This window comes from Anomaloglossus baeobatrachus, chromosome 4, assembly GCF_048569485.1.
Source record: "Anomaloglossus baeobatrachus isolate aAnoBae1 chromosome 4, aAnoBae1.hap1, whole genome shotgun sequence".
Lineage (NCBI taxonomy): Eukaryota > Metazoa > Chordata > Amphibia > Anura > Aromobatidae > Anomaloglossus > Anomaloglossus baeobatrachus.
In genome coordinates this window covers 693395180-693415046 of record NC_134356.1, presented here as the reverse complement: position 1 = coordinate 693415046, position 19867 = coordinate 693395180, and the positions used below count along the sequence as shown (strand labels likewise).

General features: G+C 42.9%; 1 protein-coding gene across 1 annotated transcript; it reads right to left on the bottom strand.

Annotated features, from left to right (window-relative positions):
- Positions 1-758: 758 nt before the first annotated feature.
- LOC142302989 (olfactory receptor 10AG1-like) lies at positions 759-19793 on the bottom strand. Its single transcript, XM_075344090.1, has 3 exons — positions 19760-19793; positions 2038-2069; positions 759-1676 (listed from the first exon to the last, which is right to left on the bottom strand). Exons 1-3 carry the CDS (start codon positions 19791-19793, stop codon positions 759-761), a joined length of 984 nt encoding a protein of 327 aa, XP_075200205.1.
- Positions 19794-19867: the final 74 nt, after the last annotated feature.

Here is a 19867-nt window from a genome sequence, read left to right as displayed (position 1 = left end):
GTCTCTTCTTGAAATGTATGTCTTTTAAAGATCATTTAAGCTTCAACTTGCATAACTGTTCACAATAACACTAATTTAAGTTTTATATGCTACTGTAAAGGCCACGTCTTACTAAGCGACATCGCTGCTGAGTCACGTTTTGTATGACGCAAAAGCGATCTTGCTAGCGATGTCGCTGTGTGTGACATCTAACAACGACCTGGCCCCTGCTGTGAGGTCGCCGGTCGTTGCTGAATGTCCTGGACCATTTTTTGGTTGTTGCTCTCCTGCTGTGAAGCACACATCGCTGTGTTTGACAGCGAGTAAGCAAGGATCTGAATGCACAGGGAGAAGGGAGCCGGCTTCTGTGGACGCTGGTAACCAAGGTACACTTTGGTTACCAGCGTCCGCAGCTTCTAGAAGTCGGCTCCCTGCTCCCTACACACGTAGCCAAGGTACATATCGGGTAATTATAAGCAAAGCGCTTTGCTTAGTAACCCAATGTGTACTATGGTTACGAAGCACAGCACCATTACACAGGTCGCTGATGGCTGGTGGCTGATCTCTGATCACTGTGGAGATCTGCCTGATTGACAGCTCACCAGCGACCATGTAGCAACGCTCCAGCGATCCCTGCCAGGTGGGATCGCTGGAGCGTCGCTAAGTGTGACGGTATCTTAAGTCAGTGGCCGACAAGCTTTCAGCTATGCCTGTGGCTTTGGTTGATCCAGACACTTACAGAGTTAAATGCATACAAATCCCTACCTCATTCTTGTATTTTAGACACATTTTAGTTTGTGAAGAGCTTCTTTAAAGTCTTTGTTCCTCAGAGTGTATATAATGGGATTAAGCAGTGGAGTCAGCACAGTATAAATCAGAGATAAGACTTTGCTCATGGTCAGGGATTGTCCTCTTGATGGAAACATATAAACATTAATTAGTGTCCCATAAAGCATGGAAACCACAATGAGGTGGGAGCTGCAGGTGGAGAAGGCTTTATGTCTACCGGTGGTGGATGGGATCTTCAGAATGGTGATGACAATGTACACATAGGATATCACAATTATCATGAAGGGACAAAATCCATTTAAAACACCAATGATAAGAAACTGTATATGGAATATAGATATATCAGAGCAGGAGAGCTGCAGAATAGGTTCCAAGTCGCAGTAGAAATGGTCAATAACGTGTGGTCCACAGAAATACAAATAAAACATAGGAATTACATCAATTAAGGCTATAATAAAAACAATGAACCAAATTATAGTGACAGACAACACACAAAACATGGGATTCATGATGGTGTTATAACGAAGGGGGTTACAGATGGCCAGATATCGGTCATAGGACATCACCGACAGTAGAAGACATTCTGAGGTCTCTGACATAATAAAGAAAGACAGTTGGAGGATGCAACCGATGAGAGTCACCGAGCTTCCCTCATACAGTACAGTAAGGAGAAGGGTGGGGACAATGTCTGTAGTCAGCAGGATGTCACACAAGGACAGATGGGTAATGAAGAAGTACATGGGGGACTGGAGGGATTTACTCAGTAGATATAAAGCAATGATTAAAAAATTCCCGGAAATAGTTGCCCAGTAAATGAGGACCAGGAGACAGAAGAACGGGATTTTGAAATTTTGAAGATTTGAAAATCCTAGAAGAATGACCAAGGTGACATTATTTGCAAATGTCGTCTAGAAAAAATGGAAAGAAAAGTTAACAATGATGTAAAACAGTTACAATAGAAATCCAATTAAAAAAACAGAAAAAAATGTAAAAATAAAAATTAATTTCAGCACAATTAACTTAAATATCTTACAAGAAAGGCAAAATCTGCTAAATTCCTTTAATATTTTATCAAGATTGTGGTTTAAGTCTTTACAGTATATTTTATTTGTTATTTACATATAATGTCAGCAAAATTGTAATCGAGTACATGAAAATGAGGATAGGAAAACATCAAAGTAAAAAAATAAATACATAAAAGATTCATCTTAACAAACAAATGAAAAAAATAAATTTAGATTTTAAACAAATCGAAAAAAGTTTTCTTACCTGAGGTTTTTCTATTGTGTCCATGTGTGAAACTGTTTAATATAGTATTTAGAAAGTCTTATAATATTAGAATTAGGAAGTGAAAACACGAGAACATTTATATAACTGTAAACAGGTTCCGGAAGTGTAATTTTCATGTTTCATGTATCCAGTAACCTAGTCATTTACTTATCGCATTTATAGAGAGTCAGAAAGGAGCTCCTCACCTCTCCCCGGAGCTGCTGCACAATAATTGTCCACTGAGACTTAATCTCTCTGGATTCTGTTTATTTTTGTATCATATTTGGTAAATATTACAAAATAATATTAATATAATAAAATAGAGACACAGACATAAACATATTTTACACAAAAGGATCCTATTTTGAATTAAACTGAAAACTTATTTCTTATAAAAGTATTACAGAATGTCAATTGTAATCTTGAAAGAAAAAGAAATCTACAGTACATTCTAACTATCATATATATATATATACATATATATATATATATATATATATATATATATATATATATATATATATATATATATATATATATATATGTATATACCACATTTTGCGGACTATAAGAGGAATAGGACAATAAGACGCACCCTGGTTTTAGAGGAAGAAAGTAAAAAAATAACATTTTTAAGCAAACCCCCAGCTGCCTATTTGTACCCGGCTGGGAACAAAAAATATAGGGAAGCCCTTTTTTTTTATTATTTCACGAATTTCAGGAAATAATTAAAAAAAAAAATTACGTAGGCTTCGCCCAATTTTTGTGTCCAGCCAGGTACAACTAGGCAGCTGGGGATTGGAATCTGCAGCGCAGGGTGCTCAAGCTTTCTGGGCATCCATGCTGAGACTTGCAGTCCGCAGCTGCCCCAGAAAATGGCGCTTTAATAGAAGCGCCATCTTCTGGCGCTGTATCCAACTCTTCTAGCTGCCCTGGTAACGGGTGACTTGCTGGGTAATAATGGGGTTAAAGTTAACTGTATATTATCTACTGGCCCTAAGCCCAAAATTCAAGGTGTCACGCCAATATTAGACATGGCCACCATGAATTTCTAGTACAGATAAAACAAAAACACAACACACAGAAAAATATTTTTATTAGAAAGAAAAAACAATACAATTAGTGACTCCATCTTTATTGAAATAAAGAACCCCCCTCCACAGTAATCCTGGGTCAAGGGTGCCGCGCCGTCCAGTCCGGATCCAATTTCCTCTGATCGGTTTGCTGGAAGGCAAAGCGATCAGATGATGTGTCAGGTTCAAGGGCCTGAATCACATGACATAGCAGCTGATTGTATAAACGGCTTTTATACAATCAGCTGATACATCAGTGCAAAAAAACCAAACAAACTACACACTTCTGTACAGACTGCTGTCCGAAAGCATCAGCTGATAGTTTAACCGGCCGGGCGGTAAAAAGCCGGCCACACCGCTCGACTTATAGTGTTAGCTGATTCCGTCAGGTGACCGCATCAGCTGCTCATCGCCAGGTCTGAGAGAGAAGAGAGAGATAAGAGAGAAAAAGAAAGAGAGAAAAAAAGAGAGAAAAAGAGAAATAGAGAGAAAAAGAGAGAAAGAGAGAAAAAGAGAGTGAGAAAGAAAGAGAGAAAGAGAGGGAAAGAGAGAGAGAGAAAGAGAGAGGAAGAGAGAGAAAGAGAGAGAAATATAGAAAGAGGGAAAAAGAGAGAAAAAGAGAGAAAGAGAGAGAAAAAGAGAGAAAGATAAAAAGAAAAAGAGAGAAAAAGAGAGAAAAGAGAGAAAAGAGAGAAAGAGAGAGAAAAAGAGAGAGAAAGAGAGAGAAAAAGAAAGAAAAAGAGAGAAAAAGAGAGAGAAAGGAGCCTCATTCTGTTAACTGCTCGATTTTAAAGGTGTGTTCCGTGGCTCACAGCTGATGTCCGGCTCCTCCCCTCAGTGCATAATTAAATTATAATTATAAATAAATAATAATTATAATTTAAAATTATAAATAAATTAAATTAAATTCTTTATCAGGAGTGGACATCCGGGACTCAAACTCATGAACTAATTCTCCTTAGGTGGCACCTCTACCCATTGAGCCACTGCCTGCAATGAAAAGCATAGAAAGATTTTGTAATCCTGACCTCTGTATTACAGTAGAGAATCCAGAAGTGGATTATTCATCTACAAAGAGGAAAGAGAGAGGGAGAAAAAGAGAGAGAAAGAAAAAGAGAGAGAGAAAAAGAGAGTGAGAGAAAGAGAGAAAAAGAGAGAAAGAGAAAGAGAGAAAGAGAAAAAGAAGGAAAATGAGAGAAAGAGAGAGAAAAAGAGAGAAAGAGAGAAAAAGAAAGAGAAAGCAGCCTCATTCCGTTAACTGCTCCGATTTTAGAGGTGTGTCCCGCGGCTCATAGCTGATGTCCGACTTCTCCCCTCAGTGCATAATTAAATTAAATTATAATGATAAATAAATAATAATTATAATTTAAAATTATAAATAAATTAAATTCTTTACCGGGACGGCCGGAACTTGAACTCATGAACTAATTCTTCTTAGGCGGCAGCTCTACCCATTGAGCCACTGCCTGTAATGAAAAGCATGGGAAGATTTGGTAATCTTGACCTCTGTATTGCAGTAGAGAATTCAGACGTGGATTATTCATCTACACAGAGGAGAGAGAGACAGAGAAAGAGAGAAAGAGAGAGAGAAAGAGAGAGAAAAAGAGAGAGAGAGAAAAAGAGAGAGAGAGAAAACGAGAGCGAGAAAGAGAAAAAAAGAAAGAGAGAGGGAGAGAGAAAAAGAGAAAAAGAGAGAGAGATATCACACGCAGACAATGCCTGAGTGAAGTCTCCGGTGACAGCGCGGCTCACTTCAGTTTTTGCGTGGAGCTGATGCTCCTGTTCTATGGCACTCCCTGTCAGCTTTATGTAGCAGAGCTGAAAGCGTTGTGTGGATTACTTCGGACCTGGATGGTTGTTTGGGGATTAATAAAGAGGTAAATGAGGTTTTTTTTTGTCTTTTATTCCAAATAAAGGATTTTTCTGGTGTATGTGTTTATTTACTTTCACTTACAGGTTAATCAAGGAAGGTATCTTGGGGAGACGCCTGTTATGATTAACCTAACCTTATTACCCTGATTGCCACCGCACCAGGGCAATTCGGGATGAGCCAGGTAGACTCCCGGGACTGTCGCATCGAATGGATGCGGCAATTCCGGGTGGCTGCTGGCTGATATTGTTAGGGTGATGGGCTCCCCATAACGTGGCGCTCCCCATTCTGGCAATACCAGCCTCCGGCCGTGTGGCTTTATCTTGGCTGGTATCAAAATTGGGGAAACCGCAGGGTTTTTTTTTTTAATTATTGATTTATTTATTTTACTGCACGACATACACCCTCCCGCCAGTGGCTGTGATTGGTTGCAGTGAGACAGCTGTCACTCAGCGTGGAGGCGTTTCTTACTTCAACCAATCATGGGTGCCAGTGGGAGGGGAAAGCAGGGAATACCAGATTGACATACTCAACATCACTAGCTGTCAGTAATAAAATAATAAAGACGATAAAAACATTCTGAGGGAAAAAACACTCCCCAACACATTCCATCTTTCACCAATTTATTGAAAAAAAAAATCTGATCTGACTAAATTCATTTTGATGGTCCCATGATGACTCTGCCCCTTCCAGAATATGTGGGGCACAGTCAGGGAACACTTCTCCCATTTTCTAGAAGTGCAGTAACTCTAAATCAGGAGTGTGGCTTTAGTGAGCTGATAGTACTGCACTCACACTGTCCCGGTAAAGCCAAGGGAAGAGTGACCTGCAGTGGTGCACGCTCAGAGAACGTATCCCCCATTTTCTGGTAGTCCAGAAACTCCATGTGAGGAGTGTGGCTGCAGTGACACGGAGCTTATTGCACTCACACTCTCACACTCCCTAGGTCCACGGTACGGCAGTGTGATAGCAGTAAGCTCCGTTTCAATGAGTGCAAAGCCGGCTGAGAGCCGCTGTCTGAGCATGCAGCCAGCATTTCTTCCGATGAGGAGGGGTGGCCGGAGATTGATGCTGCTTGAGAGGTACTGATGGGACCGATGGGACCGGGGATGACCTGGCTGGACCTGGCATTGACTTTTCTGCCTCAAATGACATGTCAGATGAAGCAGAAATCAGAGGAGGAGGACGCGAGCAGCATGCGCGCCATACACATTGGGGCCATTTAAGGAGATCGGAAGGGGAGGAGGAGGTGGACCGGGGGTGGTGACACTTTGCCACACTGGGGGACTGATGGAGGAGATTTATCTCCCGTCTGACAAGTTTGATCATGCCAGATGGAAGAGAAATCATTTTTTACCGGCGCTTCCATTTTCTGCATCGTGATCACAATTCTCTGGTGTGTATCAGTGATCGTCTGTACGGGGACCAGAAAAAACAGCCTGATTGGTGATCTCCAGGGTCCCAGCTACCCCCAGTAGCTTAAACACCAGAGATTTTCTGACGCTGGGGGGCGCTATTTACTTTTTTATGTCTACCGTTTATAATTGGCGGATCAAAATACGCATCATTTTCTGCGGCAGTTTATTTCTGTAAGGCAATCGTAATGGGGTTAATAGTACAAAAAGTTAATAGCTGTTCCACAACAGTGTGGCTCCATTGTAAAAGGATTTCAACTGTTTTTGCAGCTTTTGGTCCCCTATACAGGTGTTGTCTATGCCTTTTTTTTTTGCCTCCCATTGAATTCAATGTGTTCGGAACATTTGTCCAACCATTTGGCAAACATAGGAGAAGTTGGCGAACACGAACCGAACCTCTGAAGATACGCTCATCTCTATTGAAGATGATTCCATGCAATCCACAGAATGGGTGAGATTGTTCCTTAGTTTACTTCTTAAAGCATATGTAAAAACTAATGTTACATCAGGTCCTTCAAGACACTGTAGAGTTTAGAATCTCTATTAAATTGACCACTGTCAATATTATATATTAATATCTACCCATTTTGTCTTGGATTTGAGAAACAGACCATTGTCAGCTCATCTTACCCAGACTGCGTAGGTTATTGTTGTTTGTATATATAGTGTGTTTACCTATATCCTGTCCACCGCCATTAACTTGAGAACGGTGGCAGCTATAGGCATAGAAGTGGTGTCTAGGTATAGTAAAGTAGCCATGCGCTACGCAATGAAACCACCTATAGTGCCACCTGGTGGAAAACAAAGTTATAATTTTTATTTCGAAAACGGAACGAGATAGAGAAAAAAAGTGAATTACAAAGTTGCAGGGCATTATCAATTCAATACAAATCGACACGTTTCATACAGAAATGCTATGATTAGACCGTGTAAAACTTACAAGGCTGCGGACGTGAAGCGATACCTCATGGAAACCTTCTTACAAGTCATTGGGTATGGTGGCTGTGTGGAGTGGCCTCCACGCTCACCTGACCTGACCCCATTGGACTTCTTTTTGTGAGGTCACATCAAAAAGCAGGTGTATGCGACCCCTCCACCAACATTGCAGGACCTAAAACGACGTATCACAGATGCTTGTGCAAACGTGTCACCTACCATATTGCACAACGTGCAGCAAGACACAGTATGCTGTGCAGAGGCCAGATGTGCATTGCAGCTGATGGTGGCCACTTTGAGCATCAAAGTTAAATGAGTGCCATATGTGTGACCAGCATTCAATGTTTTGGGGGGTCATGGGTTTAATATCACAGCATTTCTGTATGCAAGGTGTCGATTCGTATTGAATTGATGATGCCCTACAACTTTGTAATTCACTTTTTTTCTCTATCTCGTTTTGTTTTCGAGATAAAAATGCTAACTCCGTTATTTTTCACCAGGTGGCGCTATAAGTGGTTTCATTGTGTAGCACATCGCTACTTTACTATACCTAGACACCACTTCTATGCCTATAGCTGCCGCCATTCTCAAATTAATGGCGGTGGACAGGATATGGGTGGACACACTGTATATGTATGTTTGACCACTGACCACTGACCAATGACCACTGTAGGTGGCTCTTTTAGATAGCACATCCTTTTATCATATTATGAAAAGTTATGTTTTAATTGGAGATACTCAACTATTTTTTCCCATAATCTTACTAACTTCCTAAAAAAAAGTTTGTTTAAAAAATGATGCTGTTATAAAGTAAACATATAGTAATAATATTTATCATCGATTTTGTGTGGTATAACTATCTAGTTTAGGAGCATAGAAAAATTCAAAATTTAAAAATTGTTCAAACTTTTTGCCAAATTGTTTACAGTTTTAAAAGTAAACACAAATCGTTTTGACCAAATATTACCACTAACATAAAATACAATGTGCCTCAAAAAACTGCATCAGAATCACTTGGATATGTAGAAGTATTTTAAATAAAGGTCAGTATGAGCTTGTAGATACCAAATATATATAGTTTTACTTTTAGCTAAGTGGTGAAAAAAAATTCAGTAGTTAGCGAAAAAAAAAAAAAAGAATTGTGCTGTGGTTGCTATTTTCTATTATATTTAATGCAATGTTGCGGAGACCAAAAAAACACAATTTTGTCATTTTGAATTTTTTCTGAGTACACCCTTTACTGATTAGATTAATTGGTTTTATATTTTGACTAGCTGTAGTACCCGGCATTGTCCAAGATAGCAACTAAGTAATTTTCTCTCTCTCCCATTCTCCCTCACTCTCTGTCTCTCGCTTTCAAAGTAGGGAGGTAGAGAGGTGATGAGTAAGAAATGTGTTAATACTATTTAATGTCAGTTAGCAAATGCAAGAAATCTTGTAAACAAAATTAATAAGTTGGAGACTCTTATGTCAACAATGGATTATGATCTGGTGGCCATTATGCGAACTGATCTGGATGAGAGCATGACTGGGTGACAAATACAGAGGGTTATTCAGAATGGACCAGAAAGACAAAAAAGGTGGAGGGGTGTGTAAATTTATCAAATCTAACTTAAGACTTGTGCTCAGTGACAATATTGAGGGGAGCTGCAACAATGTAAAGACAGTATGAGCAACTTTACACAGAGACGACAATAATTAACAGCTGCTAATCGGAGTTTGCTATAAGCCTCCTAATATAGCTGAACAGGTAGAGGGTGAAATGCTGCAACAAGTTCAAAGAACATCAAATAATAATCAGGTCCTTATTATGGGGGATTTCAACTATCCAGACATTCAGTGGGACATAGAATCCTCAAGTTGTGCTAAAAGCTGTAAGTTCTTATCTATAATTCAAGATAATTACTGCTCTTAAGGTACCGTCACTCTAAGCAACATCGCTGCTGAGGCCCAACTTGCTAGCGATGTTGCTGTGTGTGACATCCAGCAACAACCTGGCCCCTGCTGTGAGGTCGCTGGTTGTTGCTGAATGTCCTGGACCATTTTTTAGTTGTTGCTCTCCCGCTGTGAAGTGCATATCGCTCTGTGTGGCAGCGAGAGAGCAACAACTGAATGTGCAGTGAGCAGGGAGCCGGCTTCTGCGGATGCTGGTAACCAATGTAAATATTGGGTAACCAAGAAGCCCTTTCCTTGGTTACCCGATATTTACCTTCGTTACCAGCGTCCACCGCTCTCAGCTGTCAGTGCCGGCTCCCTGCTCCCTGCACACGTAGCTGGAGTACACATCGGGTAATTAACCCGATGTGTACTGTGGCTAAGAGTGCAGGGAACATGGAGGCGGCACTGACAGTGTGAGAGCGGCGGACGCTGGTAACGAAGGTAAATATTGGCTAACCAAGGAAAGGGCTTCTTGGTTACCCGATGTTTACCGTGGTTACCAGCGTGCGAAGAAGCCGGCTCCCTGCTCCCTGCACACGTAGCAGAGTACACATCGGGTAATTAACCCGATGTATACTATGGCTAGGTGTGCAGGGAGCCAGCGCTAAGCGGTGTGCACTGGTAACCAAGGTAAATATCGGGTTGGTTACCCGATATTTACCTTAGTTACCAAGTGCAGCATGCTTCCACGTGTAGCGACGCTCCAGCGATCCCTGCCAGGTCAGGTTGCTGGTGGGATCGCTGGAGCGTCGCTTAGTGTGACATCTCACCAGCAACCTCCTAGCAACTTACCAGCGATCCCTATAAGGTTGTATTGTTTTTGGGATCGCTGGTAAGATGTTTAGTGTGACTGGGCCTTTAGGTGATCATGCAACCAACCAAGTTAGATAATTTGCTGGATTTGATCCTGTCAAATAGACCGGATACAATTTCAGATCTACAGGTCCGGGAGCACTTGGGCACCAGCGATCATAATATGGTAAGCTTCAACGTAATATTCAATAGAACATTTGAAAGAGGAAATGCTAAGACCTGGAATTTTAGGAAAGTTGATTTAAATAATTAAGGGAAGAGCTTAATTGCTTAAATTAGAACAATGTTATGGTAACTGGGGGCAAGTTTAAGGCTATACTCCTTGAGTCGTGTAAAAATTGTATACCCTCTGATAAAAAAAAGTTCAGGAGTAAAAAGAAACCACTATAGATAAATAAGACTGTACAAAGTATAATAAAACAAAAACAAAGGGCGTTTAAAATCTTGAAGGCTGAGAATACAGAAATAGCATTTCAGGAGTATAAATATATCAATAGGAAATGCAAAAAAGAAATCAAACAAGCAAAATTAGCTACTGAAACAAAAATCGCCAATGACATTAAAATAAATCCCAAATTGTTTATAAATACATTTCAATGCTCAAAGATAAAAAAAAGATGGTATCTGCCCGTTAAAAGATCAGAACAGAATAATTAGAGAGGATAAAGGAAAGGCTGAGATATTAGCCTCTAAATGATCGTGAGCTGTAAAATTATGTCCTAGCGGCCATAGTGTTATTCCCACATGGCTACCGTGGGTAGCCGGGAGATACGCGCACATACTAGCTGATTTGTACAGCTGCCATGTGTTCCTAGGAGGCACAAGCAGATCCACAATCTACAAGTTCCTATTAACCCCTTAAATGGCTCTGTCAAAATGTGACAGCGCCATTAGAATAGCAGTTTCGGTAGAAGTTTACTCATCGCCCGACACCGAAAGTCACATAACATGATCACGTGAATCCGATGGTTGTCATGGTAGCACAGGGTCATGGGATGATTCTTATAGCCCACATGACTCAGGTCCTGTAACCAGAAGCTAAGTACTGCAGGTTACAAAAAATGAGCTTTTCTCCCAATCTGAGCGGTAGAGTTGAGCGCGGTTCGTGGTTCTCCAGTTCGCAGTTCGAGTGATTTTGGGGGGTGTTCTAGATTGAACTAGAACTCGAGCTTTTTGCTCAAAGTTCGGCAGCTCGACTTACGTTCGAGAACGGTTCTATCAGCAAAAGTGTGGCTTTTTACAGCTACAGTGTGCAGGGAGCTATCGCTGGCAGCCTGCGGTAAGCTGGTAACCAAGATAAATATCGGGTATCCAAGCAAAGTGCTTGGGTTAGTAACCCGATATTTACCCTAGTTACGTGTGCAGGGAGCCGACACTTCCCCGCTCGGCTCCGCCCCCTCTTGCACTCGGCATGTACACACACACACACCCTCACACTCATCTGTCCCCAGCCATGCAGTCCCTGGCACTGACGTCCTCAGCGCCACATGGCCCCGCTAGGCTCCACCCACTTTGCACTCCGCCGCCCGCACACATGGCCCCGCTAGGCTCCACCCAGCTCGCACTCCGAACACATTAACCCGCTTAGCTCCACCCACCTGACACTCCGCAAACCTTACCCCGCTTAGCTCCACCCACCTCGCACTCCGCACACATTACCCCACTTGGCTCCACCCATCTGGCACTCTGCACACATTACCCGCTTGGCTCCACCCACCTGGCACTCTGCACACATTACACCGCTTGGCTCCACCCACCTGGCACTCCGCACACATTTTCCCGCTTAGCTCCACTCACCTGGCACTCTGCACACATTATCCTGCTTAGCTCCACCCACCGTGCACTCCGCACACATTACCCCGCTTGGCTCCACCCACCTGGCACTCTGCAAACATTACCCCGCTTAGCTCCACCCACTTTACACTCTGCATACATTGCCCCACTTCGCTCCACCCACCTCGCACTTCGCACACATTACCCCACTTGGCTCCACCCACCTGGCACTCAGCACACATTACCCCGCTTAGCTCCACCCACCTCGCACTCTGCACAAATTACCCTGCTCAGCTGACCTGCGGTGATGAAGTCCCGCCCTCCCGACCTCAGTGCTGTCACTGTCCTCCATGGCCGCCGCTTGTCACATTTCCTCCTCTCGCTGACAACCCTAGACTGTGACTAGTGGTGACGTCACAGGCTCCCGCGATACTTGGCTGTGAAGGCAGTGGTCATTGAAGTCAGTGACAGGTCTGCTGTCAGCACTGCAGGAGATTGTCACCGCAGGTAATGTACCTCGCTCCTGACAGCAGCGATCGTCATGCCCTTCAGTGACCTGGGCTGACCTATTGATGTTAGTTCAGGTCACTGCATTGCTCTCCCAGCCAATGGGGAACATTCTGTTCTTCATTGACTGGGACATTGACTATGGTATGGATTGTCATGGGAACCCCTTGGATTACAGCAGACCTGGATTTGGTTTTTTTTCTAAATAATTGGTGAAAGAGGAAATGCTTTGGAGAGTGTTTTTTCAAATAAAAATGTGTTTGTCGTCTATTTTTTTTTATTACTGACTGGGTTGGTGATGTCGGGTATCTGATAGACGCCTGACCTCACGAACCCCAGGGCTTGATGCCAGGTGACATTACACATCTGGATCTGGTATTAACCCCATATATTACCCCATTTGCCACCGCACCAAGGCACGGGATCAGCTGGGGCAAAGCACCAGGATTGGCGCATCTAATGGATGCGCCACTTCTGGGGCAGCTGCGGCCTGCTATTTTTAGGCTGGGGAGAGTCCAATAACCATGGACCTCCCTAGCCTGAGAATATCAGACCCCAGCTGTCCGCTTTACCTTGGCTGGTGATCCAATTTTGGGGGAATCCCCACGTGTTTTTTTTTTTTTAATTATTTATTTAATTTAAAATAACAGCATGGGGTGCCCTCAGTTTTGGATTACCAGCCAAGGTGAAGCTGCCAGCTGTGGTCTGCAGGCTGCAGCCGTCTGCTTTACCCTAGCTGGCTACAAAAATAGAGGAAACCCCACATCATTTTTTTTAAATTTATTTTTTTTTTTGGTAACTACAAGGCTAAGCACCTGTTAGTGCCACATGAAAGGCACCTAAGGGTGCAAAAGTACAAAATGCAGGAGAGTGGGACATTATGTGCCTTTCTGCCATTATAATGACAGAAAAGACTGATATGAAGTGTACAAGCACAGGAGAATCACCAGAGCGCTCTACGCTGTAAAAAGCAGTAGAAAATGGCACTGGAGTGAACATGTGACCGCCTCATGTAGGTTGAAGCTATGGATCCTGGGTAAATTTATGTATTTTCCCTCCTTCAGTTTTTTTGCAGTACGCAAAAAAAACGGAAGGCGCACGGATGACAAACGGATGACATGCGAACCGTACATGGAACGGAAGCGGATGCCACATGGATGCACCCGTGAAAAGAAGGACTGTTTTTTGCGGACAGCAAAAACGGATCGGTCGTGTGAATGTAGCCTTATTCTGATCTGCCGTTTATAAATAGCAGGCAGAAATAAGTAAATAGCGCCCCCCAGGGTCCGAAAATCTCAGGGGATTTCAGGGGGTAGCTGAGACCCTGGAGATCATGATTCAGGCCGGTTTTTCTGGTCCCCGCTCTTGTGATCACCAGTATACACCGTATACCGATGATCAGGTTACAGTAAATGACAGCACCAGTAAAAAATTATTTATCTCACATCTGGCAAGAAGAAACATGTCAGATGGGAGATAAATCTCCTCCCAGGTCCCCTCCGTTCCCCTGGTGTCGCCAAAGTGCCCCCCCGACCCCCTCCCGGAAATCCAAGATGGCCACGTGCACAGCAGCGCGCCGGCCGCAGTCACCCTACTCCTCTGATTTCTGTCGCATGTACAATGACACATGCGACAGAAAACTCCTACCCAGGCCCTGCCAGGTTACCCCCTATAACTCCACCGGTGTTCCCCGGTGTCCCACGATACCTGTGCAGCGTTGATCCCCTGCGGCCCCCTCCTTCACAATAGACGCTGCCGCATGCACAGAGTGGCTGTCAGCTCAGCTTCCTGTGTTCAGACACAGTGAGTGGCAGTAACCATGCATCTGTAAGCAACTACAATGCCCTGCTCATGAGGTAAGGAACATAGTTAATCAGGAGAGCTATACTACATTTCCAAACGGAGGTATTTGATTTTATAGTTGCCCTGCTAAACGACTACCAAACATGAGAGTCCGTTATACGCCACAAGTAAACAAGTCTAAATAGCAAGCTCTGTTGTTTAGTATTCATTCAGCTGGATAACTGGACTTAAAGGGGCATTCCATCTCCAAGATCCTATCCCCAATATATAGTAGGTGGAATAGCAATAATATCAGCTAATACCAATATTTGGAAATGTAGAATAGTTCTCCTGATTAGGCATGCCCTTACCTCATAAGCAGGGCATTGCAGCTTTGGTAGCAACACTTACAACATGGACTCTGCTGCTGTGGACCCGGGGAGAGTGGGTGCAGATTCATTGCACCCACACTCCTCACATGGAGGGTCTGCACTCCTAGAAAATGGGGGATACGTTCCCTGAGCGTGTCCCCCCATATTCTAGACAGTCCAGAGTCATCATGTGACCCCCTTAATTTTTTTCCCTACAATAAATTGGTGAAAGAGGGAATGTTTTGGGGACTTTTTTTAAAATACATTTTTTTTGTCTATTTTTTTTGTTAGTACTGACAGTTTGTGATGTCGGGTATCTGATAGACGCCATGACATCACAAACTGCTGGGCTTGATGTCAGGTGACCTTACAGCTAGTATCAACCCCATTTATTACCCCGTTTGCCACTACACCAGGGCACGGGATGAGCTGGGGTGTAGCACCAGGATTGGGGTCCAATAACTATGGACCTTCCAACCCTGAGAATACCAGACCACAGCTGTCCGCTTTACCTTGGCTAGTAATCTAATTTGGGGGGGACCCTACTATTTTTTAATTATTATTAGTTCTAAAATAATTATAAAAAAGAGCCTGGGGTGACCTCCACATTGGATCCCCAGCCACAGTAAAGCTGCCAGCTGTGGTTTTCAGGCTACAGCAGTCTGCTTTACTCTAGCTGGCTATCAAAAATGGGGGGACCCCACGTCATTTTTTTTTAACTATTTTTTAAATAAAAAAAATGAATGGGCTTCCCTGTATTTTGATTGCCAGCCACAGTAACGCCAGGCAGATAGGGGTGGCAACCCATAGCTGTCTGCTTTATCTCTGCTAAGAATCAAAAATACCGTGGAGTGCTACGTCTTTTTTTTAATGATTTCTTTTTACAGCACTGTCATGTTAGGCAATCAAAATACAGGGAAGCCCATTTTGTTAGTTATTTAAATAAATAATAAAATATATATTATATATATATGGGCTCCCGCTGCATTTTTTGTATTGCTAGATAAGGGTAATCCAAGCAGCTACTGGCTGCTAACCCCCACTGCTTGGTGTTACCTTCACTGGCAATGGAAAATCCAGGGAAGCATTTTTTATTGTTTTTTCCCAACAAACTAAAAAAAAAAAATGACGGGAGCTTCGCCATATTTTTGTATGCTAGCCAGGTACAGCAGGCAGCTACGGGCTTCCCCCAACCCCCAGCTGCCTATTTGTACCCGGCTGGGAACTAAAAATATAGGGAAGCCCTTTTTTTAATTATTTCATGAATTTCATGAAATATTTAAAAAATAAAAAATATTTAAAAAAAAAAAAACAAACACGTGAGCTTCGCCCCATTTTTGTGTCCAGCTGGGTACAACTAGGCAGCTGGGGATTGGAATTCGCAGCATAGGTTAGCCCGAGGTTTCTGGGCCCTTCTGCTGCAAATTGCAGTCCGCAGCCGCCCCAGAAAATGGCGCTCTCATAGATGCGCTAGCATCTGGCGCTGTATCCAACTCTTCCAGCTGCACTGAAGACGGGTGGCTTGCTGGGTAATAATGGGTTAATACTAGCTTTGTTTTATTAGCTAGTATTAAGCCAGAGATTCTTAATGTCATGCACGTTTGACCCAGCCATTAAGAATCTCCAATAAAGGGTTAAAAAAAGACACCACACAGAGAAAAAATACTTTAATAGAAATAAATACATAGACACACTTAGAGACTCCATGTGTATTACTCCCTCTCACCCCTCCACGATTCATGGTCTTCTGTTTTTTTCTCTCCTTCAGCCCATGGAGCTCTGCTACATCAGGCTTCACTGCATGGGAGAAAGACGCTGCTGCCCCGTGCAGAAATCACTCAGTGAGAGTGACCACAGGCTGCCGGCTGTTAGCGGTCACTTCACAGCCGGGTTGCCATAGCAACGGTGCTCCGATCACGTGATTCCCGGTGCCGCTATTCACCGGCTGTGACAGCCAGTCCTTGCATGTGGGCTGACTCTGTAAAGAGAGCCCCATGCAGGAACGGGGAGTCGTCCGTGTGCCAGAGCATCTCGCCAGTACACAGAGATGCACAAACGATCAGGACAGGACAGGACATGACGTCTAGCCATGTGACCAGTCTGTAGCCAATGAGATAATAGACACGTGACTGGTCACTTAGCTATTTTAACGTCTCGATAGGCCCTGCATCACTGCTGGTTACCGGGAAGACGCAGCGATTTCCGATGGAAAAGCGGCGGGAGACAGAGTGCAGGACGGATCGCGGGCACCGGTAAGTGTTATGGCAATGTTTATTAACTGTATGTGTACATTTATAATGTTTTTTTATGTGTTTGTGATTGCCTCCTATTGTTTCCTATGGGGTTCGAGTGGTTCGCCGAACCGAACTCGAACGGGGCCTCCGTTCAGCGAACGAAGCACGAGCCGAACTGCGACCGGTTCGCTCATCTCTACTGAGCGGTGCTCCTGTTATCGGGAGAAAACAATGAGCGATCAGACTGCTGATCCTTATATTGCCCTAGGAGGAGTAGTAAAATAAAAAAAGTAAAAAACAAGTTTTGAAAAATTAAAAAAAAGAAAACCTAAAAGTTAAAATCACGACCCTTTCGCCCCATTAAAAATCAAAGGGTTAAAAAAAAATGAAAATATACACATATTTTGTATAAAAAAAACTGAAAAGAGCAAGTTCGGCCAGTCGTGAAGGGGTTAAACAGGCACTTTTCATTGGTGGTCACCAAGGAACTGGCTGTTTCAGGGATCATTCAAGAAGGCAAAAATCAATTTCCCCCAATATAACTAATTTACTACAAGAAGAAGTATGCCTGTGTCTGCGTAAATTAAACATTGATAAATCCTTTGGGCCAAATGGCATTCATCCACGAACATTGAGGGAATTTAGCTCAGTACTTGATATAACGCTGTATCTCATCTTGTATTAGGGTTGGTGCCTCAGGATTGGAGAATGGCTAGCATGGTACTGATTTTTAAGAAAGGTAAGAGGGTGAATTCAGGCAACTACCTTGGACTTTGCAAAAGCATTTGATACTTTGATACTGTACCACATAATAGCCTTATACTGAAGCTCCAGAAGCAAGGACTAGGGGAAACTATAAGCAGATGGGTAAGAAATTGGCTAAAAGATAGGAAACAAAGAATAGTCATAAATGGTACATTCTCTAAATTGGCTATAGTCAGCAGTGGGGGTCGCAGGGATCTGTGCTAGGACCGATTTCTTTTAATCTCTTTATTAATGACCTTGTGGATGGGATTAATAGTAAAGTGTCAGTCTTTGCTGATGACACCAAATTATGTAGGATATTAAAAACTGACGTTGATAGTATAATATTACAAAAAGATCTGGATAAAGCCTGCTTTACACTTTATGATCCAGCATACGATATCGTATGAGATCGTAACCGCCCCCATCGTAAGTGTGGCACGTTGAATTTGTTGAATGTGCCGCACAAATGATTAACCCCCGTCACACGTACTTACCATCCATACGACCTCGCTGTGGGCAGCGAAGTCCACTTCCTGGAGTGGGAGGGACATTCGGCGTCACAGCGACGTCACGCGACAGCCGACCAATAGAAGCGGAGGGGCGGAGCTGAGCGGGACGTAAACATCCCGCCCACCTCCTTCCTTCCGCATTGCTGGCTGGGAGCCGCAGGACGCAGGTAAGATCTGTTCATCGTTCCCGGGGTGTCGCACACTGCGATGTGTGCTACCCCGGGTACAATGAATAATCTGACGTTCAATTCTAGAGAAAGGAATGATGTGCGTGCGATGAACGTTTCACCGTTCAATCGCAATCACACGTACCTGTCACACACTGCAATGTACCTTACGATGCCGGATGTGCGTCACTTACAACATGACCCCGCCGACACATTGTAAGATACATTGCAGCGTGTAAAGCGGGCTTAAGATGTCAGAATGGGCAGATACTTGGCAAATGAGATTTAATGTTGATAAATGTAAAGTAATGCACCTAGGACGGAGTAATCCTATAACTGTGTATACATTAAATGGAAGTAAACTTGGGACTACAGAACAGGAGAAGGACTTGGGTATTCTTTTTATAAATAAGCTGAGCAGCAGCACTCAATGTCAAGCAGCAGCTGCTAAAGCAAACAAGATTTTAGGGTGAATAAAAAGATATTAGATTCTGTGATCCCAACGTATTGTTACCCCTCTATAAATCACTTGTAAGGCCACATCTGGAATATGGGATCCAGTTTTGAGCTCAACTTTTTAAAAAGGACATTCAGAAGTTAAAGTCAGTTCAAAGGCAGGCAACTAGACTACTACAAGGAATGGAGGCCTCACATATGATGACAGGTTGAAAAAGTCGGATTTGTTTAGCTCAGAAAAAAGACGTCTCAGAGGAGATCTCATTTCTATGTATAAATACATGTGTGGTCAATATAAAGGACTGGCACATGACTTATTTCTTCCAAAGACAGTACTAAGGACCAGGGGGCACTCACTGCGAGTGGAAGAAAAGCGATTCCGACAGCTAAATAGGAAAGCGTTCTTTACAGTTAGAGCGGTCAGACTGTGGAATGCCGACCACAAGAGGTAGTAATGGCAGATACTATAACAGCTTTATATCAGGGCCGGATGATTTCCTCAGTACACAACATTGTTTGTTATAAGTGACTTAGTGACAAAATGTAGAACTGGTGGAGGAAGGTTGAACCAGATGGACCTAGGTCTTTTTACAACCTATGTAAATATGTAACTATGACGTTTTCAAAATTTTACTCAAGTTTCACAAATAAATGCAAAAAATAATCTCCTAAATTTATCACTATTATGAAGCACAATCATTCTCGAAAATACATTCTCAGAATCACTGGTATCCGTTGAATCATTTCTGTGTTATTACCTCATAAAGTAACACTGGTCAGAATTGAAAAATTTTGCCTTGTCAGGAAGATGAAAATAGGCTGGGGGGTCAAGTTGTTCAAAACAATGTTTTACTGAACAGTCACTTGACGATATCTATGTACAGTAGATAGGGTTTCATAACTTTTCTGACGGTTCTTCTTCTACACAGAACATTGCTATACAAAGTCATTTTGCTTCCCCAAACTCACTTAGGCATTACTCTACCAATCTTGCTTCCACTTTCACAACTCAGCTTTACTCAACAGGCCAGTAAGTGAGTCATATGGTCAACCTATGGTTGATGTGCCAATATTGCCGAACTTAGCTTCTAGCTTGCTGACACTTAGGAAACTCCTGCCCGGGGCACTTACTTTGGCTCATATTCCCTGGTCCTTCTTGGCCCATCACCCTTTTGAATTGTAAACTCAGGGCCTTATCGCTTTGTGTCACTCACTCTGTCAATCAGTTGTGGGGATAGT

What these genes read in the sequence shown, in the direction of transcription:
- LOC142302989 (XM_075344090.1), bottom strand. Translation starts at nt 19,793, where the DNA reads ATGGGCCAAGAAGGACCAGGGAATATGAGCCAAA. An exon ending in ACCAGGGAATATGAGCCAAA is followed by an intron (nt 2,070 to 19,759) that starts GTAAGTGCCCCG and finishes TATATTAAACAG; the next exon opens with TTTCACACATGGACACAATA. An exon ending in ACACAATAGAAAAACCTCAG is followed by an intron (nt 1,677 to 2,037) that starts GTAAGAAAACTT and finishes CATTTTTTCTAG; the next exon opens with ACGACATTTGCAAATAATGT.